The sequence below is a fragment of the Podarcis liolepis genome, assembly GCF_965112155.1.
Source record: "Podarcis liolepis genome assembly, chromosome: 3".
NCBI classification, from domain to species: Eukaryota; Metazoa; Chordata; class Lepidosauria; order Squamata; family Lacertidae; genus Podarcis; species Podarcis liolepis.
In genome coordinates this window covers 87818090-87841825 of record NC_139557.1, presented here as the reverse complement: position 1 = coordinate 87841825, position 23736 = coordinate 87818090, and the positions used below count along the sequence as shown (strand labels likewise).

Here is a 23736-nt window from a genome sequence, read left to right as displayed (position 1 = left end):
ATACAAGCTATCTCTGCCTGATTTGGATGCAGATCTTCCCTCTCAGTCCTCACCCCATTCAGTAAGGGTCCCCAACAACTGAAAATGGCTTTTCTAAGGGCAGGAGGAATGGGAAAGTCAATTCTTACCAGCCCTCTTCCATGGTTTTTCTTTCGAATCTGAATTGAATTGAATCTGTTACCATGTGGCCTGGGGCAAAAAACACACCTTTTTTAAGTAGGCTTTTTGATGGAAAAGGAATTTAAATGTTGTATATAGAAATTAAAATGAAATGTAACTTTAGTAATAGTAGTAGTCATTTTCTTGTTCATACCCTGTCCATCTGGCTGGGTTTTCTCAGCTACTCTGGGTGGCTTTCAGCAAAATATAAAAAAGTAATAATAAAATGTCAGACGTTAAAATCTTCCCTGAACGGGACTGCCTTCAGATGTTTTCTAAAAGTTATGTAATTCTTTATCTCCCTGACATCTGATGGGAGGACGTTCCACAGGGAGGGTGCCACTGCCGAGAAGGCCCTCTGCCTGGTTCCCTGTAACTTTACTTTTCACAGTGAGGGAGCTGCCAGAAGACCCTCAGAAGTGGACCTCAGTGTCTGGGCTGAATGATGGAGGTGGATATGCTCCTTCAGGTATACTGGGCCGAGGCCTTTTAGGTCTCAGAAACATACTGGGAGCCAGTGAAGATCCTTTAGGGCTGGTGTTATATGGTCTCGGCAGCCACTCCCAGTCACCAGTCTGGCTGCTGCGTTTTGGATTAGTTGTAGTTTCTGAGTCACCTTCAAAGGTAGCCCCACGTAGAGTGCATTGCAGTAATCCAAGTGGGAGATAACCAGAGCATGCACCACTCTGGTGAGACAGTCTGTGGGCTGGTAGGCTCTCAGCCGGTGTACCAGATGGAGCTGGTAGACAGAATTAACCTGGCTCCATGGACAGCTGTGAGTCCAAAATGACTCCCAGACTGTGGACCTGGCCCTTCAGGGGCACAGTTACCCTATTCCAGAGCAGGGAGTTCATTAGTGAAGTTTCCAGACACTTTAATAGACGTCTAACAGTTTTGTGTTATGGAAATGCCTTGAGTTTTTTTGAGAAATGTACAACCAGGTAGCTTCACCTCCTCTAACCGCAGACTTGCCCTAATGTGTGCTCCTGAATATGCAGCACTTTGTAGGAACCTAGTTGGGCAGGGAGCATAATAAGTAATAAATTATTATTATTTTGGGAATTTTTAATGTCTTATGTTTTGCTGTGTTTTTATATTCTGTTGGAAGCCACCCAGAGTGGCTGGGGCAGCCCAGTCAGATGGGTGGGGCATAAGTAAATAATAATAATAATAATAATAATAATAATAATAATAATAATAGCAGCAGCACCTTTCTGAGGGAAAAGATGATCACACTTAGGTTGCAGCTAGAGGGACTAAAGTCAAATTGTGACTAACCTGGATACACCAAATTGAAGTCTGCTGAAGTTAAGCAAGGGGGGGGGGGGAATCCACTGGCCAGTTGAGGTTTCAGGTTAAGCTAACAACACCAGTGGTCAGGGATGATAGGGATTGTAGTCCCAAAACAGCTGGAGGGCCAAATTTGGCCACCACTGGGTTAAGGCTTTTCATGATGGGAAGAGAAAGCTCAGCAAGTCCACACATAAAACTATGTTTTTATTTTGGGCTGCTACATGGAACGAGAACATTCCATTTTTAAGTTAGCATCAAAGACAATATCTCTGCCCTTTCCCTTCAGCTCATTTGGCCTATACAGATGTGAAGTCGTTACAGGTTTTTTGGTTTTTTAAAATGGGTGGGGTGCTACTGCATGCTTTATGCCTTTCAGACATCCCGTGTGGGTCCCTCCAGTTCATGTTATTGGTTTCATATGTGCTTGTGCTGTTCACATAAAATGAAGCGTAATATTACAAAATATGTTTTCAGTGAAAAGTTTGTTTCTTGCATTCTCCCATTTCCCTGGGATGCAAGTGAATTATATATAAAAAAAGGTGTGGGGAGAAATTCACTTTAGTCTGTAGTTAACCGTACTACAATCAGTGGAGCTGTTCATGGGAATTGGTACTTGTATATATACATATAAAGCTGGCTGGTTTCAGTAGCGTGGTATTCTGTAAAAATTAGTTCAGTTTTACTTTAAATGGTCACATTACTGGTTTGGGGTTTAGAGTAAAAGTTGACAGCAGTGGTTTTCAAGCTTCCTTTTTCAGATAACCCTTTTGACATTGGTTTGTGTGGTGAGGAATACCTGCAGTAGAACCTCTGTGCATTGTAAAACATTCTGGGGGCCTGGTTTGTAATATGTGGGGTGCCAATAAGGTATACGTAGCACACCTGAGAGTGCATGCGAGCCACCAGGGTTTCATTAGGGGAGTAGTAAAGCACATGGATTCTGTGAACTGAAAATAATGAATATGTAATCTTTTTGGCCTGAGGTAACTTCCTGTATATATTAATTTGATTAATAAATTTGCATGGTATGGCATGTAAAAACCACAAATGGCGAAGATACGGAGAAAATATGCACTTTTCTTCCATGAAAATTCCAGTGGTTTTGTAAATATTTCCACTGCTTTGATTTTTGACACTCTGGTTTTAATTAAAGAGATATTAATAGCTTCTTCAGAAAAACAAACATGCAAGGAATTCAGACTTACGGATGTTCAAGTGACATGAAACAAAACTGAATCTGTCATTTTAACTATACCACTTGGTCTATAACAGGCATTTTTGGTTTCCACAGAATATGGAATAGGATTAATATAAGAGTGGTTGCCATGTTGTTTTGAAAAAAAGGCCAACAGAATCCAGAATGGTTTAGCAGATGTATTTACTGCTCATCTGTGTTGGTAAATTAGCCAGGTTTTGAGTTTCTTAGAAGGGTAGTTGCTCAGTGGTAGTTCATAAGCCTTCCATGTGGAACACCCCAGGTTCAATCTCCAGGTGGGGCTGGGAGAGACTCTGTCTGAAATCTTGCAAAGCTGCTTCCAGCCTGAGTACAGACTGCTGATCTAAATGTACCAATGGTCTGGCTCAGTATATGGCAGCTTGCTATGCTCCTGTGTTCTTCTGTTTAGCCTTACTTTAAGCACTTTTGACTGTGCGCAAGAGGACTTGTTGATCTTGTCTTTGTGGAATGTCTCTAGAAGATAGGAAAAAATTAAATCCCATTACTTCTGCAAATGATCCCACTCTTGATTTATTTTCTGAACAGGAGTGAGAGGAGAAATGTCACTTGGACGTAAGGAAGCCTTTGAAATTTTCAAGAGAGATTATGCTGATAGCATAACCATTGAAGACAATAAGCAGCTCCTTAAGCAAAGGTAAGATTTACAGTGGTACCTCGGGGTACAGACGCTTCAGGTTACAGACTCCGCTAACCCAGAAATAGTACCTCAGGTTAAGAACTTTGCTTCAGGATGAGAACAGAAATCGTGTAGCGGTGGTGCGGCGGCAGCGGGAGGCCCCATTAGCTAAAGTGGTGCTCCAGGTTAAGAACAGTTTCAGGTTAAGAACGGACCTCCAGAACGAATTAAGTTCTTAACCTGAGTTACCACTGTATACTGAGCTATAAAACTGAGAACACATTCTTTGGGCAAAAATACATGGTTGGGATACAGAAATCAGTTGCAAGTTGATGTTCAGGTTTAAGCAAACAAATGACCTGATTGTGTTGTGAGCCATTGCGCAAGGCAAGAAGTAGAAACATTTGGGGTATCGAAATGGCAGGTCAGGAAGGTGGCAACTCCTCTGTGCAAAGCCTTTCATAAAAATGTGGGTGAAGTGGGAGAGTAGCAGGGCAGGATCATTGTTCGTATCTATGTTTTTGTATCCGTGCCAAGAGCACCAGGAATGTAATAACCAATTATGATAAGCAGATATTTAAAAAAATAACCATTACTATAATCCAAAGCAAAAGGGATGCGGGTGACGCTGTGGGTTAAACCACAGAGCCTAGGGCTTGCCGATCAGAAGGTTGGTGGTTCGAATCCCCGTGACAGGGTGAGCTCCCGTTGCTCGGTCCCTGCTCCTGCCAACCTATCAGTTCGAAAGCACGTCAAAGTGCAAGTAGATAAATAGGTATCGCTGCGGTGGGAAGGTAAACGGCGTTTCTGTACACTGCTCTGGTTCACCAGAAGCAGCTTACTCATGCTGGCCACATGACCCAGAAGCTGTACACCGGCTCCCTTGGCCAATAAAGCGAGATGAGTGCCGCAACCCCAGAGTCGTCCGCGACTGGACCTAATGGTCAGGGGTCCCTTTTTATCTTTACCTTTATAATCCAAAGCAGTCCAATAGAGGACAGATACACATACCTGCATGTCAACTACACAGTAGATTGATTTGAATGGGTACTGACACAGACCACATCGACATCTATATGTCCACACTGCATTCTTCTCGGTCACTGCACTGTCATCTCTGTGTACCAAGAGGCAGGGATTTTTGTATCAATGAAATTCCTACTCCTGAGCCTGTACGTCTTTCAAAAGTGATGAAGGACTTTATATGACTGACTTACAGTAACTGGTATTATTATCAAGCTCTTTTTTTTGTAATTTTGAAGTTAATGTTTTATTCCATTGTGTATTTTTAAATATTTCTCATTCCTTGACCCTTCAGAACTAGGCAGGCTAAATGACTGAATACATACACATGCATACATAGAATTATTTATTATTCACACAGCACTTTTAAAATTGCAATAGAGCCTATACAAAATATTTTTAAGGTTCTGTGTAAGAAATATGTTTATAGTCTTAGAAGCAGCTGCAAAAAATTGGCTTTAAGTTTTGTCTTCATTGTTTTTGTGAAGCAGTGTGATTAGCTCTTATATCATGTATCAAATGGCAAATACAAGTTCAGAGTAACAGAAATGCCTGTTTCTAGAGAATTTATTGGTCAGTAGGTGCTCCTGACAAGGTTAAAAAAAAGCATAATACATATAAAAAGGAGGGTTATAATAAGTATGTTTACCAAACACCATATGTGCAGTTTCCAAATTGTGATTTTTACTGATACAGTTCTATGTGTGTAAGTATATACTGTATTGAAGGACCAAAAAGCAATATAAAAAATTTAATTAATAAATAATAGATACACAAGACACCACTCAAAGAACAACAGTTTCCTCATCTAGGCCCACAGCTTAAAACTCACAGCTTATTCTAATATTGCATGTTATCTCCATTCCAGGAGTCCTTTGTGATATTATATTCATGGAATCATTTTGACCTCTTTCTTCTTCAGTTTCCAAATTTCCTTTTTCTGTAGCAGTAACAATACTTTGTCATCTAGTACATTAGGTGAAACATTTTGAGGGTCTTTGATAAAAGGTTTTAGCAGTGCTGTTTTTCTAGAAAAAGAGGTGCTGAAACTCACCACGAACTTCTCTCTTGTTCTCTTACAATGAAAAGGACGCCCACTTGAGAGGTGTTGGAACTGAGTTCTGGTAGGTTCTGGCTGACAAAAAGGCCTGAGTATTAGAATAGGAGAGTTAATTAACATTCAGACCACAGGAGCATGGTGACTCTCCAGGAAATTCCATCACAACTCCAAACAAGGTTGCCTGTCCAATGATTCATAATTTTCCATTTCTACATTTGGCACTTATATGTGGCGCATCTCCAGGACTCACTGAACACAAGAAGAAGCCTGGGAATTCTGGAGATAAACATAGGTACTTAGACAGATGTCTTGCATCTCTTTTCATAGTCCTCTCACACTTTATACTCCTTTATCCTTCCCAGACATCTGCTTTTGATTTTTATTCCTTTGGTTGTGCCTTCTTTTATTATATTCTTTATTCTGATAACTATCTTTCACTCCACCACGGACCTTGTGTTCAGAACCATCACATATCTGATCAATCATTATCTTCAGCTAGAGTGATAGATGCCCATATACTTTTGGAAGCTGTGGTTTGAAAGTTTTCTCTCAGAATGATAAAGAGGTATATTATTGCTTACTATGGATATAACAGAGAGCAAACAAGGCATGTGTCTCTACCTAAGAGGGCTGAGACATGAGGTAATATGGTATTTCCATCTTCTGTTATGTACCATTATCTGCAAATCCTGAGATCATGGCCATTGTACTTTTTCAAAATCTGTGATTTTGCAGAGGCTATGGCTGTGTCAAAATGAACAAATATGCGCACAATGTATACATCATATAAACATAACTCTTTTCACATTATCTAATTGAGTAGAAGCAATTAAAGACCAACATTTAGAACAGGAAATACAAATAGATCAATTCTTATATACGTAATGTCCAAATAGAAGCTTTTTGTGTTCTACGTATGTCTTAGCAAATACAAGTGTCAAACGTAACAACTTTAAGGAGCAGTACTTGCAAAAGATGAACTTTTCTTCGTAATGTTCCACATCTACCTTTGCAAAGTACGGTTGTTGTATTCAGCTGCTGTATGCAGGTATCAGACGAAGGATACGGAAGATCTTAACATGTGCCTTTGCAAAATATAGTTGCTGTATGCCAGTGTCAGACGAAAGAATTTAAAATGTGACAAGGATTCCCGGAATAATACCTTGTTTCACCCTGCCGGGCTTCATCAGCCATGCATACTCATATTTTGTGTATCAGAGACATGGAACGAGTGACATGGCAGATACCGCATGTTGGTTGAATTTACGTAACTATCGGTTTGACAGTGTTGTGTCAAAACGAAGGCATTAATATGTATGTGAGTCACTATGTCCATGTGTTTGTGTGTATACTTTGGTCCATGAGGGTGTTCAGTTTTCTATGCTTCCAAATCTGTGTAGATGTTTCCCCATTCACACTAATGGGCAGTGCTTGCTGGAATGCATTGGGACTATGTGTTGTTTTCCTCTCCTCTCAGTTAGTCCTTCCTCACTCTCCATAACTTTTACAGAGCTTTTATTTTTGAGAAATTGTGTGTGTGTGTGTGTGTGTGTGTGTGTGTGTGTTGTGAACAGCTCCATCAACACCTATCCGAGACACCTCATCATGGCACTTAGGGGCGGAGGGAGAAATGTCAGCTGCACACATTGAACACCGGTACGGACAAGCCTTATATTTCTGTCACAATGCATTGTGTGGCCCTGTTAATAATCATGTAAATAATCATGCATGAAATATAGCTGTCAAGGGCTGCCTCAGGTCTCAGCTCACAAAAGACCAACGCCAAGCTCTTCTTATATACAAGGATGTTTATTGCAGTTCATTATTGGTTCCACAACCGAGGCGTGCAGCCCCACGTCTCTTAGCCTTAGACGTTTGAAGTCCCCTCTGAGTCGGTCCCTCCCCTACACCAGTTTAATAAGCTAACGCTGCCCCACCTTTTTCTCTCTTTCCTTTTCCGCAGGGTCTTTCTGCCCGCCGGGGTTCCTCCCCTCCTGCTTTCTCCTGAAGCGGAGTCTCCAGACTGCTCCTCCCCCCTCCTGCGGGCTTTGGGACCTGGCTCCTCCTCCTCCGGGCTCCCTGTTCTTCCGCGCGCCTCCTCATTTGAACTTGGCGCGCGCGCCCAAACTCTGACCTTCCTTTTGACAGTTATGCTACTCCCCTCACTGCCCTCCTCCCCTTCCGGGAGAACGGCTTGCTCTGATCCCTCCCCTTTCTCTGTCGCCGGAGCTGCTCCCTCCGACACACTGGAACCTCCCCCTCCTTCGCTGCGCTCTGGTGGGGAGGCTGGCCCTGATTCCCAGCTGCCGCTTTGGGGTCCCCTGCTGGCCCCCCACTCCTGACACTTTCCCCCTGGGGCTCCCCTTGCCCTTACCACAGGCGCCCCCTTCTGGGAATCCTCTGATTCGCTGGAGAGACTCATGGAATCCCCTGCATCATTGCTATCCTCTTCCTCGCTATCCTGGGATTCCTCTCCATCGCTCTCCATTTCCTGCCTTCCCTGTGCCTTTGTCCCTGTACCCCTGACAATAGCCATATAATTCCTATGGTTTTTCTAAAAGACTATAATTTCTTCTCTTATTTCTGAGGTGTTTTTTAAAGGTATTACAGATGGTAGTTTTCAGGACATCTACAGTGGTACCTCGGGTTACATACGCTTCAAGTTACAGACTCCGCTAACCCAGAAATAGTACCTTGGGTTAAGAACTTTGCTTCAGGATCAGAACAGAAATCGTGCTCCGGCAGCGCGGTGGCAATGGGAGGCCCCATTAGCTAAAGTGGTGCTTCAGGTTAAGAACAGTTTCAGGTTAAAAACGGACCTCCGGAATGAATTAAATACTTAACCCGAGGTACCACTGTATTTGAGATGAACTCATGTCAAAATAAGTTGAAGAATTCAAACCCAACCTTTGAATCAAATCATATTTAGTTTGTAATCCTAACATTTAAGCAAACCCTATTGAACAGAGTGGGACTTATTCTGAGGAAACAAGCGTAGAATAATACCGCACTTCTAATATTGGCATAGTGCATTGCAATGCTCATTAAAATTGCCGTAGATGCCATACAAACAGAGCAAGGAAGTCTTGCTGCTGCTTGCAGAACGCATTAGTAAAAGAGGTTTGGAACTCCAAATACATCACACTTGTTCAAAACAAACTCCTCTCAGATCTACTCTGTAATTTGGAACATAGCTGCCGAACCGCCACTTGTACAGAAACTCACTGACCCAGCCACTGTTCAAATTTCTAAGTAAGGATTATATATACAACACATTTCAAAGCTAGCATAACTTTCTCCTAAATGTAAACCTCTTCTATGCCAGTATTACTATATGCAGTAGGATTGTCATGTTTCTCATTCTCTGCTTGACTTTGGGTTCACAATTATTTTTATTCCACTGTATTTTCTTTCTTTGGCTTCTTCCCCTGTTTCCTTTTAAAAAATTTGGGTGGATACCTCCATAGACCACTGGAGCAATTTATGTTATGTGGCACTTGGAGATATCTGCATGGCTGCTTTTTATAGATTTCCTTCTGCTACTCTGTGGTGGAGTGGCATTGCCCACCAATCCTGACCACACTAGCATTACCTCTTCAGGCACCTTATCTTCCTTCTAGTTTGCTTCCCAATTGCTTCCAACTTGTCAGTAACCTTAATCGTAAAATCACAGCATTGGAAAAGATCAGAAAGGCATTCAAGCCAACCCTCTGCCATCAACATTTTGTCTATCTGCCAACACCTCCCCCAATCAGTGTGCACGATCCAGACCACAGTGCACCACAAGTAGAATGTATACTCTCTGCAGAAGGTGGCTAAAGGAACCCATCATTCCTTCTTGAATCTGATGAAGTAGGAAAGTGCATACCAAAACAACATCTGTAACTTGAAATTTTGTGTTATATTTTGTATTTCCAAACTGCTTAACTAACTCCAGAGAGGTGGGTATGTTAGCCACAACCAAGTGTGTCATGGATAATAGATTTATTATGGCCTAAGATTTGGTACTCTAGAGCCCATTTCAACAGATGCACAATTATTTTATTAATAGGAAAATATATATACATATATGGGTCAGTGGTGGCTGCAGAGGATAGTAATGATTAGGACTTGTCCTTGTTATTATGTTATTGGATGGGTATTTTGTGTAATACAGAATGCAATGCCTTTTGGATTATACATTGTTTTAATTTTCTGGTTTTAATTGTTTTCAACTTTCATATTTTATCTTGTTAAATTGATTTGAGACTTTTTTTAAGCGACTAGCAAATGTAATAAATACCGTATTTTTCGCTCCATAGGACGCACTTTTTCCCTCCTAAAAAGTAAGGGGGAAAGTCTGTGCGTCTTATGGAGCGAATGTGTGTTCCCTGGAGCCAAATCGCTGTTGTCCTGTGCTCCTGGGCTGCTCTTTGGGGGTGGGGGGAGGAGCCACAGTGCTCTGCCGGCAGCCTCTGCTTTCCCCGATGTCCCGACAAGGATTGCAAGCAGCGGGAAGGCTGTGCGCTCCCGGGCTGCTCTTTGGGGGTGGGGGGAGGAGCCACGCGGCTCTACCGGCAGCCTCTGCTTTCCCCTGAAGTCCCGACAAGGTTTGCAAGCAGAGGGAAGGCTGTGTGCTGCTGGGGTGCTTTTTGGGGGTGGGGAGAGGAGCCACACTGCTCTGCCTACAGCCTTTGCTTTCCCCTGAAGTCCCGACAAGGTTTGCAAGGTTTGCAAGCAGAGGGAAGGCTGTGTGCTGCTGGGGTGCTTTTTGGGGGTGGGGGGAGGAGCCACACTGCTCTGCCTACAGCCTTTGCTTTCCCCTGAAGTCCCGACAAGGTTTGCAAGCAGAGGGAAGATTGTGTGCTGCTGGGGTGCTTTTTGGGGGTGGGGGTGTGGAGCTACACAGCTCTGCCTACAGACTTTGCTTTCCCCTGAAGTCCGGACAAGGTTTGCAAGGTTTGCAAGCAGAGGGAAGGCTGTGTGCTCCTGGGGTGGAGGGTGGGGGTGGGGAGCAGCAAATTGCTGTCTCTCAGTGCCTCCTAATTCAACTGCAAAGGATTGCCTAACTGGATTCTGAGCTCCATTTGAAGTTTAAAAATAGTAAGTTTGGGGATTTCTTCAAGTAGCAGTTTTGGGGAAATAGTCATAAATACATGCAAAGCATCTCTACAAACCAGTAATAGTAATTTCAGCTAAAACTGAGCAGGTATCTGGCTCAGGAACAGTTTAAACTGCACAGCTATAACCAGACATCCTGTGTGTGTGGACCATGTTCCTAGTAGCTAATCTTTACTGCTGAAAAGAGGCTCTGATATTCCACTCCAACTCTATAATTCATTATACAAATTCTTACAAGTACAGTCCACCTATACTAAACCAAAAACATTGTGTTCTCTTGGTATTGAATGGAAGCTATTTATCTGCCCTCTTTTCCTCCTCTGTTCTTTGCTCAGTCACTCCATTTTGAATCTTCCTTTCAAAACAACCATGCCTGTTTTGAGAAAACTTCAGAGATTTAGGAACTGGAGCACAATCATTTGATCTTTAGCTTCACAGTATTTTAATATTCTTTTGGAAGCCGCCCAGAGTGGCTGGGGAGGCCCAGCCAGATGGGCGGGGTATAAATAAAGTATTATTATTATTATTATTATTATTATCATCATCATCATCATCATCATCATCATCATCATCATCTTTTTGCTGTTCCTCCATACTCCAAGCACTTCTCATTTGCACAGCCCTGGTTTCTCTCCCTGACTATTAATATTCTTGATTAATAACAGTAAAATGCTCAAATTTTAGTTTTTGTGACTGCTGCCAATACTGACTTCCCAGCGATAATGAAAACAGCTACATTATAATGGAATGTGTCCTTTTTCCATTCTCATCATTATATACCATGGCTCGCTTTAAAGCAGCAAAGTGGACAGGAGCCACACACTTTGCTGTTTTAAATAATTTAGTACAAAATTTGAGTCAGATTTTTTTTCTTGTTTTCCTGCTCTAAAAGCTTGGTGCGTCTTTTGGTCAGGAGCGTCCTATGGAGCAAAAAATACGGTAATAATAATAATGGGTCACGGCTGCTGAATGCTAGATGACCGGGAAGAGGATCTCCACAACCTTTTCAATCAGATGTTGTTTGGTGGCAGTAGAGATGGGGATAGTTAGAGCTGTGTTGTCCTAATATGCTGCTGCTGAATGGCCAACTAGATCTAAGCTGTGTATGTGCCTGTAGAACGTGGTTGACCAACCTGTGGTCCTCCAGATGTTGTTAAACTCCATCAGCCCCAACCAGCATAGCTAATGGTCGGGGTGGTGGCAGTCATAGTCTAACAATATCTGGAGTATCATTCAGCAGCAGCACACCTGCATACTGCACCTCCAGCTGCCCCTGTCTCCACTGATGCCAGATGATGTCCATCAGTAAGTCCCTGCTCAAAAGAGCATGGGCGACTGGAGAGGCAAGAATAAGAGGTAGACTGCTGGAAAGGGTTAGGTCCTTTCCTCTAGGAAGGCAGGGAAACTGTGGCAGGCTGGTAAATAACATATTAGGTCATGTAACTCATCAAGCCAACCCCTCTGTAAATCCAGGTTGAGGAAATGTCTCTTTTTCACAGCTTGCAAGCTATCCCTTATATTACAGCAAATGCTTCAAACAAACAAACAAAACCCAGGGCAAACCATTTCCATAACTACTTCTCTGTTTACCTCAGAAGCAGTGTGTTAAGTATGGCCCAATTATCCATGTTGGGTTCGGCTCTTAAAGCAATCACTTTTGAGTACACCTCTCTGGTTACTCACCATAGAAATGATCCTTCAAATAAGGGTATGGAGTCCTAAGATACTAGCTGCTTACAATTTGAAAGAAAAAGTGACTAATTGAGAGGAGACAGTTGCCCAGCTATGCCTCTCATGTGGAAAAGTGCTATTTCTTAGCTTTGTTCCACTGCTCGTTTTGTTAGACAAAAATGGAACTTGCGGGTTTTGCCAATAGCTTCTGCTAGACCAACTCTTGCCCAGATAATCACTTAAACCCAAGGCTCTGCTAACAGTTAAATGCTATAGTTATGTCTTCAATCTGTACAATGATGATTATACACATCTGAGTAACCATTCAAAATTTCATGACTGTCCTGGCCACAAAACCCCAAACAGAATGAGTCATCCCACAGGTATCTTTGATTTATTTCAAGGGAATTATCTTTAAATACATATTTTAATCCCTCCTTTTTATGTGATTGTTTATCTGTATAAGCTAAGTGTAGATAACATTAAAATAAAAGTTAAAGTAAGCTAAATGTTAGAGACTTGACTCAAATACCTCTGCAAACTGAAGAATTAGAAATTGGGAGGCTCACATTGTCAGTTCCTTACCTGCGCGGTCTCAGGGAGAATCAGATCTGTCAACCCAGTAGTGCAGCCTTCTGCAACCTGATGCTTCCCATATGTTTTACATCAATAGTTCCCCACCTCTTGAGGATGCAACCCACAAGTTCAAATTTACTTGGTATGGTGACCCATCGTTTTATTGTCACATGAATATAGGACCTCTGGTCTTCAGCAGCCATCAGTTTTGTGCATTTTAACTCCCAATTTGCCTATTTTGTAACCATTACTTGAGGCATCCAAGCTAAAATTTACTTAATGACCCTATTAATGTGGAATTTGTTGAAATATTTATAGTACTTACAAAGTTATTCAAAGTTTTGTTTATGGGCCATCTGATTTCAGGATATTGCTTCATAAACTATAAAAAATTATTCTAAAAGCATATGGTTACACAAGCAATATGAAACAAGCCATGAATATTTTAATAGTTTTATTCATGATAAATATTGTTTTGGCAAGAATCAACTGGGTGGTGGAGTTTGCTAACAACTAGATCAATGTGGGGTTTGATGGTTGTCAGACATAATCTCAGATCATTATGGATACACAGGATAAAGATATCATTTCTTATTCTGATTAAGCAAACTTCACTTAACTATTAACTAAACCTGGCAGCAGATCTGGTGATGGTTCACCACAAGGTACAGGGATTTGTTTTAAGTGACTTTCACAGCTTTCCTCTGATGTTCAGGTGCTGCCTCCAATGTTTCCACATCAGAGGCAAGCTGTAACTCCTTGTATGAGTACCTGGCAAACTGTCACCACATTTGCAATAATTATTTTGAGTTTACTTACAAAGCTTCAAACCCACTTGGACAGGCTTTACAATCCACTTGCAAATCACAACCCACAGGTTGGGAAATGTTGCTTTAGACTGCACAGCATCAACCCTGACAATTGATCAACATTTTCGTTGCCAGTCCTTGGTAAGTCACTGGCACTTTGTTATCTATTGCATTCTGAGGAGATTTCAGGATGCCTTTAAAATATGTTAATGTAAGTTACTGGTTTCCCAACCTTCAAATTTTAGCCTACTTCTCCAGAAGTTAAATCTCAGACTTCAGGGAGGCATGCAACTTGTCCTTACAACAAGCCTGAAAACTTAAGTACAGTCTTATGGTGCAACTAACATAGTCACCACTACACTGGAGCTTAAGCCAGTGTAATTATTTAGGCCCTACATGTTCCAATCAGTAACATCAGAAACACAGTAATAGCAGTAGGGAAAAAAGGCAAGGCCATTTCGTCCGAGAGCCTAGCACAGGGGTGGCTAACCTGTTCCCCTCCAGATGTTGTTGACCTCCAACTCCCATCAGCTCCAGCCAACAGGCCTGTAGTTACGGACATTGGTAGTTGTAGTCCAGCAACATCTAGACAGCCAAAAGCTAACTACCTCTGCAACTCTGTATCACCCACCAATAACAGCATTCCTCTGGCTAATGTCCAAACATTGTCACATGTGAAAGATGCCATGTGTTGAACACAAATGTCACTGAACGAGTTCTGTCTCCTGAAACAAAGCACATGAACGTGGCCAGTAGGAGTCCCTGGTGTCTCCTCTAGAACACCTAGTGCCACAATTGAGTGGTTAGGGGAGCAGCAGCTGATGCTGAGAGCCTTTCTCGGGCAAGAGTGGGAAACTCTGAGAGTCTAAGCAGCAGTCTGAAAACAACTGTTCCTTTTCAGTGGAATATGTCAGCATCAGCCTGGAAGGGAATGGTCAACCAACTTCATATCTTGGTGGGAGAATATCTGCAGCTTGAATTCTGTGGCAATTGCCTCCCAGAAGAAATGTCTGAGAACTGCAAAAGGATCAAATATTTCACAAAGACAATATTAATAACTAGTGAGGGTTGTGCTCTTCCCTCCCTCATCTCATCTCATCTCATAATTTGTTTGATTTTTCTGAACTTTCTTGGATAACTCTTGTCATAAATCTGGGCCTCTTTGTGGCAGTTCTGTAGGAAAGCTTTGAAAGACCAGATCCATGGTCTCCACATTAGCCCTCCCTGCTAACAGTATTCCTTCTAAAGCAGAATTACACTTTCAAGAAAAACAGTGGCAGGAAGGGCCACTAGTGACAGCACAGGCCGTTTCCTTAAGGCCAGGAGCATTCATTGCCAGCAAAGTGCAAATCAATACTTCCCATGCATCCCAGTGGGCCTTCCATGTGACTTCTGAAGCTACATAATGCTGGGCTTTAGCAATGGGGAGTTTAGTGCCACGGACAAGGAGACGGTGTTCTGACAGATGCTGAGTAGTTAGAGCAGTCTCCACCAATCTAGCACCCTGCAGATGTTTTGGATTGCAGCTGCCATCAGCCCCATCCAGCACACTGAGAGTGATAGGAGTTGTAAACCAAAACATCTGGAAGGTGCCATATTGGCAAAACCTGAACTAATGTATACTGTATAGGGAAAAAGTGTTTCCTGAAATGTGCAGGCCCAAGCTCTTCGGAGTTTTGTAAGTTTAATTGGGTCTAGAAGCTAATAGGTCACCTGTTCCACCCAAGTAAGCAAGCACTGGTGTAATACGCTGTGTAGCAGAAAAAATGTCACTTTATTCTGCCTCAGCTACAGCTTGGAAACTGTCTTCAGGGGTAGCTCTGTGTAGAATATATGGTAAATTTAAATTTGTGACGTTATCAAAGCATGATCCTTGTTGTCCTGGAAGCAGCTAGGATATGAAGTCTTGCTGATAAAAGTCATCACACAAACTTAATTCCTACCTGCAGAGTTGTAATATAGTCATCTACCAGAATGGAAGAAGGAACATTTAATAAACTATGGAAGTATTAGTGCACATAAAGAACAGTAGTTTTGCTGTTAGAACACAATTCCAGCACACATTTTGCCAGACCACTGGGGTTAACACTCATAATCATGCAAAACACGTCATTGGATCTTTTTTTCATGGTTTGCCATTTCAGCACTTCTGACCAGTATGAGGGTTAATTATGTGAGTACAAGCATAGAGGAAAATATTGCAGCCTACCAAGTCACTGGTGCCATTTCCTGCAGCCTGCCTGCATGTTTTCCCCTCAGTTTTCCATCACTTGAGTCAGTCATGTGTTGAAGTAAGCCGAAATAGTATGCATGCAAACTTTCTTTTTGCTGAAGCCTAATGAGGAGATGTGCGTTAGATGCTTTTTAAAGGTGATTCTGGGAAAAAGCAGTGTTTAGGTTAGAAACATGCTACGAAAGAAATGTCTATTTATTTGTTCTTTGTTTCTAAATAAATTTACCATGTCCAAAAATTGCCCAAGCTAGTTTGGTTGATTGTTAATATTGGTTTGTTGTTGTACTTTCCACCCCAATGTTTTTATCAGTGTTGTTTTTTACATTAAAATAATTGCACAGGTATTCTGAAATTTGCTAGGACAATTCTAAAAGCGGAGAAATACCAGTTCCAAATAAGGACTTGGGCTTTAAAAAAAAAACAACCAGTAAAGGGATGTGGGAATCCTGAAACATGTATCAAAAAAGTGTTATTTCAGAATGTGCAGTGAAAAGGATACAAAACATAAAACGTGAAAAATATGTTTCAATACCATAATCCTGAAATTGGATGGAAACAGATAATAGAACAAGTAAATGAATGACATTTCACAAGTCTTGCCTCTTCATCATTACTATCTATGAACAATGCATGTTGATTATGGTAACGTTTTGTTTTGCATTGTTTGGTCATGGAATTAAAAAAAATGCAAATTGCAAATATAAAGAGCAACCTGCAACTATCTCAGTTGGAATGTTGTTCAAGAATTAACTCAGATTAAAAGAAAAAGGAAAGAGCTCATATTCCACAAGTAGAAAAGCGTGTTGATCTGTTGACACCAGAGTATGTGCCACCAATTCTGTTTTACAGTAATCTAACTAACCTACACTGTTTTGTTTACTAGGTTTGCTGAAGCAAAATCTATGGGAGAAAAAGTAAATGAAATAAGAAACAAAATCAGTAAGTAATCCATGAATCTTCCATGTTCTGTTACAATGTCATCATATCAAGCCATTTTAAATGTTTTTTAAGATCAGCTGCTTATCCTGTGCTGGATGTTACCACCAGCTATGACTTCTGCTCATCTTTCTGTATACTCACCTCTTAAGTCTCTACTATCAAAGGGTTTTTGTTTTTTGTTTTGCAAAGGAAGCCAGCAAGGGCTTTGTGAAGCAGTGTATTGAAGATACAGTATGGTCCTGAGTAAGGTGACAAGAGTACTGGTAAAATAATACCCGTACAAGTTGCAAAATAGATCCTATATAACCATGACCTATCAAAGGTATAAACATTTTCAGCCAAAGCTCACCTTTAACCAGGAATGCTAAAATCAAGATGCCCAATAGCCACTGCTGTCTCAAACATTGGGTCTGGTGACAAGCATATACGTACGTTGTGGCAGACATCACAAATCTTGTTCTTTTCCTTACCTATCTTCTGAAAAATCTTGTTGGCTCCCTAGGGTTTTTTTTCCCTGGGGGTGGGACATTGGGGAGAAGGGAGACACATCTTTGACACTGAACCATATCCAGTTCAGTGCTTAGTGTACTGGGTTGCAATGCTGGCAGTCCAGATTCATCTATAGAATCATAGAATAGTAAAGTTGGAAGGGACACTGAGGATCGTCTAGTCCAGCTGCATGCCGTGCTTATCTGTGAGATGCACAGCTTGCTTATCCTGATCTACTTCATCTGATTTTTGTGCAGATGCTGTTCTTAACTCCTTAGTGGAAGGACAAGCTACAAACCTTAATAGTAATAATGAAATAACAAATTATTCTTAGTCCAGAATGATTAAGGTAGGGAAATGGTTAGGATTCTCCCAAGTTTCCAAAATATGCAGTCATTTTTCAGTATCTCAGTAATAATCACGGAAATGGTCTAGACACCATAATGTGTGTTCTAGTTGTAGAATTCTTGGTCTTTGAGGATGAAAGATTGTATCATTCACATAATGATTACTCATTTAACTTTGGGGTAAAAACAGACAAGTATGGTGGAAGTGGTTTAAACACACATCCTCTGCCCTGAAGAGATATGCCTCAGAATGTAGCAAATGTGTGTACAGACCATTTCTATCATACTTAGGATGTTACGTCTGTCTTCAACCTGCATTTCTAATAACAAACTAATTTCCTCTAGCAATAAGAAGTTTGCTCAGTGTGTGTTCTCAGAAAGTGGTCAACTTATATAGTGGAATTTCTCAGTGCCGATCCTTGAATAATGTATATGCTACACACTGCAGGAATTTGATACGGGACTTCCTGCTTATGTTATGCCGGCATTTCTTTCTATGTCTCCTACTTCCTGTGCTCTCTTTCCTTGTTGCATTTTTCATGTTGTGCAGTCAGGGCCAGATTTAGGTTTGATGAGGCCCTAAGCTACTGAAGGTAATTGGGCCCTTTATATGTCCAGCTGTCCTTTGTCAGCAACAAATTGTCGCTGTTTTTTGCGTTGAATATATGCTATATGGTAATTTATGGACCTAATAAGTATCTAAAACTATTTGCACATAAGAAAATATGTATTTTATCAAAGTAATTGATATAGAAATGAGCAAACCAGTGATATTTTAGGGAGCAGGCTAGCAGGCGAGGCCCATTTCTTACATCATAGGAGCCTACACAACACAAAACACTGTTGCTGTATGTAGGTTTTATTTTATTCGTTTTCTATCTTAAATTTTGGAAATGTACATCCAGGGTTTTTTTCTTTAATTTTTTTTGGGGCCCCCAAGAGAGTTGGGCCCTAAGCTATAGCTTGTTTAGCTTATATGTAAATCCGGCACTGTGTGCAGTATTAACTATAGATGGAATTGATTTGCTTCTCCCACAACAGGGTATATTTGCATGGGTAACAACATACTGTGATCTGCCATAAGATCTATGGATGAAGGACAGTATATAAATTTAATAAATAATAATAATATCATATACAATTTGATATGTGATTTCTTGCACCAGCTTCACACTTTGCATTGTGTGGATTGCAGCAGCACACTCTGGAATCGCCTATGTTTGCTTGTAGATGAGCAGGATGAGGACCTTCAATAGCGTCCCAAAATCCAGTGCAAAAAAGTGAAAGTGAAATGCACGCTAGAATCGCAAAGCTCTTACACAGTACTAAAGCAATTCTGAAACAGCTGCAGAGGCAAGAAAACCCCCTTGGTACAATTCACTCAATGATAAGCTAATTTAAATCCCTGTTGGTTTTGATGGAGAGTGTTAAGCACATTCTCAATTTTCCCATTAAAGTAAACAGAACTTACACGCTTATCTTTGGGTGGATCATACTGCTAGTACATAGTAAATGCAATTGTAAATAGCCACAGGAATGCACCCATTGTTGTCTGAGTCCCCCCCAAGTTTGTTCTATTAAAGCTAGCACTATACAACCAATGTATAAATCTCCAGTATCAAAAGAGTTCGCCCCTCCCCGCCCCCCAATTCTGAAGGTAGATTGTGTGGACAATAGGACCATTACTTAACTAAATGTGACTTCTATGTAGAATGCATAAGCAGAGTATCATTCATTACGCCATGCATGGTTCCTAATCTGCCAGAATTATACTGGAAAACCAGACTGCAGGAATTGTAGCCATCTGTGGCCTACAGCTATATATTTAATTTACTTTTATTGTTGTTTTGGTTTCCTTAAAGCATTCCTGGCTGCCCCAGTGTGCACAATTAAGGCCAGATCACATAAGTATCAGTTTCTATTTTTCCAGCCAACACTTAATAATAAAAAAATTCTCTACCACAAAGGTCATAGGAGGACCTTTTGGTAAGCCACTTGATGCAATGTAGAATCCATTTTACCAGTCTTGATGATTTGCTGTGATAGTGACAGACAGCAGTTGGCTGTAGCTTGAACTTCTGTCAAGCATACCTCATCATTTCCCTTTTTTTAAAGAAAACAAATACTACTATTTTGCAACAGAGGTATACAAAACATTGCAGCTACTTAATAAGTGTCCCAGCTGATATAGTGGCATTTGGAATGAAACTAAGATATTGAAACGAGTTCTCTGTTGTCATATATTATTGTTTTCCTAACTTGACAAACGAATTCACAGGCACAGAAAGTGAAGATCTGTTGCAGTTCTGAAAATTAATTACTGCTTCAAAAGATTCCTTTAATATTTATCCTCAGATTGGAGAATATCATGTAAATGTGCTAATAACAATACTCCTATTTTGAATCTAAAAGAAGAGAACACAGCAGGATTGGGAAACCTCTGGCCTGCAGTCTTGGCATACCTAGGGGTCCAATTTGGCCCGCAAGGCCATTCTTCCTCAACCATGCCCACTCAGCCATCAGTTGATGCCACTGGTGACAGGCGTCACTGCTGATGTGCAGGAGGACAGGGTTTAACCCTGCATTGGTTGTGCACCCTATTGCCAGCAGGGAACAGGATTTCACAGCCAAGTCAGCAGCATTTAATCTTCATTCATCAGCTCATGAGTGGAGTTTCAAGCCTTCTCTAAAGCACAGCTCATGTGCTCCTCCTGCAAGCAGGTGAAAGATTGCAGTGGAGTGGGCGAGAAGCAACACTTTTGAGAAACATTTTAAGACCTGTGTCGGTCAAAATGGGACTGTGGGGTGTGCTTTAAAGCATTTCTCAGAAGCACTGTTTGAAGCATCTGCCACCCTTCTCCTTTAAATGAAAGTGGGTGCTTCAAAAACTGCTTTGAGAAGGCCTTAAGGGCAGCTCATGGGCATCCTGTTCAGCTATAATGGGACCTTGGGAGCTGCCTTAAAGCACTTCTCACAAGCAGCTTGCACACTTGAGCAGGCAGGTGGCAGCAGAGGTGAGGGTGGGGAAGACCTGCCACCCCCCCCACCCCGCCCTGCTCACAGGAAAAACATGTGAGTTTCAGTCTTAAAGGTAAGGGAGAAGGCTTGCAAAAGCCTTTGTGAGTCTCCCATTCCCTTTAAGATTGTAGCAAGAGTAGATACTTAAAAGGGAAGTAGGAGGAGGTTTTCAGAGGCTTTGGCTTTGCTTTGTGTTACTGCAGCAACTTCTTAAAACATTCTGTGTGGACTTCCCTCAAAGATTGTTCAGAGGCTACTAATGTAAAATGTTGTGACTAAAAAGGAGCACAGTGGTTGGGCGGGGGACGACGACTTGATATCCACATTGATACACTTTTACATTTCTAAGCAGGAGAACATTGTACCAGTTTTTCATTAGTTTTCTGTATTCTTCCAGCCACACAATTCAGAATCCTAGAAGGCTTGGATAACCAAAGCAATTTTACCCTCCCCTGTATGGACATTCTTTAAGATATTTTGACAACATACAGTTGATTATCCTACCCATATTCCATAAAGTAAGGATGAGGACTTAAAGAGGCTTTCTAGGTGGTTGGCCCACAATAGTGCATTCCCTCCCCTTGAAGATTTTTCTGAAGCAGAATCCTCCACCAGAGGTTAGCAAATAACTGATTACTTTAAAAGCATGTCATAGTACTTAGAGCGGAGCCCAGTGCTGTTGAGATCTCAATGAAATCAAGAGCCTAGACGAGGACAGAACTTGGCCAAAAGTTCCAACAAAGAGCTTTAAAAATAAGTCAGCTAAGCTCTTCTGTTATTGCTGAGTTAGTGATCAAATGAGCTGATCATACAAAGCATAGAACAGTAGGCAGACACACTTGATGCATATAAGATTTTAGTAAAGATTTCCAGCACAGTGATTTAAATGTGATGTTTACTCCACTAATTGGTATAACCTTTCCAAGAGGAAAAAATGAGCACAAATGGTATTTGAAAGCCCAAAGGAAAGCAGCTGTTTCTTTTATTCTGCTCAAAGATCACTTAATGCTATAATTGAAGCTGAGTGAGAGAGGAAAGACAAACTTTTGTGGGAGTAGCAGCCTTTCAGTTCAAATAGACCTTCCAGAAATAATGCATCTTGGCTAGTCAATGAGAACGACACATTCTTTCATTGCTGTGGTGATTCATGCAGGATCAAAAATCTACCACTACTACGAGGTATTGTAAAACAATTGTACACATCATTCCCCACTGTCATGTCACACTGTATTAATAGCAACAGAGAAAAAGAATGTGGGTACTTCACTGTCTAGAAATGTTCAACAGGGTTACTTTAAACCTAGTCAAGATAAGCTCAATGCCTTTTGTATATAGATGTTGCAATAGATGTTTGTCTTGCCATAAATATTAAGAAACCAATAAAGGAATTAAAGGAGGAGGATAGTTCTTCTTAGAAATTCAGGAGCTGCTTTCTGTTGAGTCAAAATATTGTTCCATCTAGCTCAGTATTATATACACTGACCATTAGCAGTTCTCCAAAGTTTCAGAGTGTGTTTTCTCCCAGTCCTCCCTGGCTCTTCCCTTCTTCTTTGTCTCAACGCTGGTTCCTCATCATTTGCCAGTTCATATGACATTTCAGGAATTCTCAACTATGTATCCTGCTTCACCACCTGTATTATCCATTTTGGTTGTGCTGCTATAAGAAAACTTGTTTTCTTCAGTCTTCTGTGATCCACTTCTAACTTTGTTTTTGTTCTCCTACATATGCACTGGGGAGAGAGTGTTTGGGTCACAAGAAAGAAATCACAAAGTATTAATCACAGGTGTCTTCACCTGCTATTAATATCCTGTATGGGTTTGCAGGCCTCTAGTCCTTTTTATCCATCTGGCATGTGAGGCATCAGAAGAAGTAATTTTTATTAAAATCTGTGGTTAGTAATACTGTCTCTGTGGAATAACTGTAGTGAACTCAAGTGGAAGCATTGTTTGAAATGAAGGAAAATAAGAAAGTCAGGATCATGAAAATAAAACGCAGCTGTCCTGGTAAATAAGAGGATGGATGGAAAGATGGAATAGATTAGGGAGCACAGACGAAAGGGTGTAAATGTTGGGAAATTGTACAGGGGTATTGGGGGAAGGGAATATTTATGGAAATGAACATTCCCAAATTGTTAATCCATCTCAAATTCTGATCATATAGAAATAAACAGGAGCCTTGTCCAGCATAATGAAACATGGCCTGTTTTATCCCTGCTGGATGCAGCCATGGAATCCTCAAAGGCAATTGAAGGCTTACACTCCGTGCTACTAGGTCAGCTATACTATGCCTATTATGTATGCAGTTATATTGTTAAAAGCAGATGAAGAACATTTGACTTTATTTAGCTGAACCCAGCGAAGTAACATTTTAAAGCAACTTGTTGAAAAGTTGGAAAAAGTCTCTTGTACTCTCTGTCTCATATTTTGCCGATATGAATGACACACCTTTTCAAGCAAGAGCTCGTTATTCAGAACTGAGTACCCCAGGAAAGGTGATAGCAGTATTGCATGAATTGATGTGTCAGAAGGATTATATAGTTTAGATTATTCGTGCATGAGCTTAAAGCAGGCATGTGCCCTCCCATAGGAAAGGTCCACATTCTTGTAAATATTTTATCTGGTAAAATCTAATCTGAAGTGGCATGTGCAATAGAGCTAGCCTTAAGGATTTGGGCAGGATGAGTAAAATAAGTTCTCCCTCATTTTGAGTTACCATGACTTTAATATTGATTTTGTAGCTTGTCAGTCCCCAAGTGGTTCTCCATGGCTATCTGTTAACATGGGGTTCTATGGACCTGTGGGCACATTTGGAATTTTTAAAAAGGGCAGCGGATGTGTCCTGATGGAATGAGAGAACCAGTGGTCAGGGCTATATCTCTCTATATAAACTCTATAGAAAGGACAGGAAAGGATTTACTGGAGGTAGCATCATTCTGTACATCAAAAAAGGCATTGAGTCCAGCAAGCTAGAAATCCTGAAAGGCATGGACTCCTCCACAGAATTACTGTAGATGGTGATACTAGGCTGCAAGAGTAATTCAACACTGGGAAAATGCTATTGTTCCCCTAGTTGAAAGGCTCAGGGAGATCTTGAAATGAATAAAAACCAAGGAGGAATGCAGAAGAAGAGACTTGGTCGTAGTGAGTGACTTCAACCAGCACCAAA

General features: G+C 41.1%; 1 protein-coding gene across 8 annotated transcripts in view; it reads left to right on the top strand.

The window, feature by feature from the left end:
• The window catches only part of KIF6 (kinesin family member 6), a 147660-nt gene that overhangs the window by 76411 nt on the left and 47513 nt on the right, over positions 1–23736 (top strand). For all 8 annotated transcript variants that reach the window (XR_014524578.1, XR_014524579.1, XR_014524580.1 and 5 more), the window contains exons 14-15: positions 3215–3323; positions 16661–16716. Coding sequence is in view for 1 of the 8 variants with exons in the window: in XM_083497189.1 (XP_083353315.1) it covers positions 3215–3323; positions 16661–16716 (165 nt within the window). In the remaining 7 variants the exon portion in view is untranslated. The remainder of the gene's footprint in view (positions 1–3214; positions 3324–16660; positions 16717–23736) is intronic.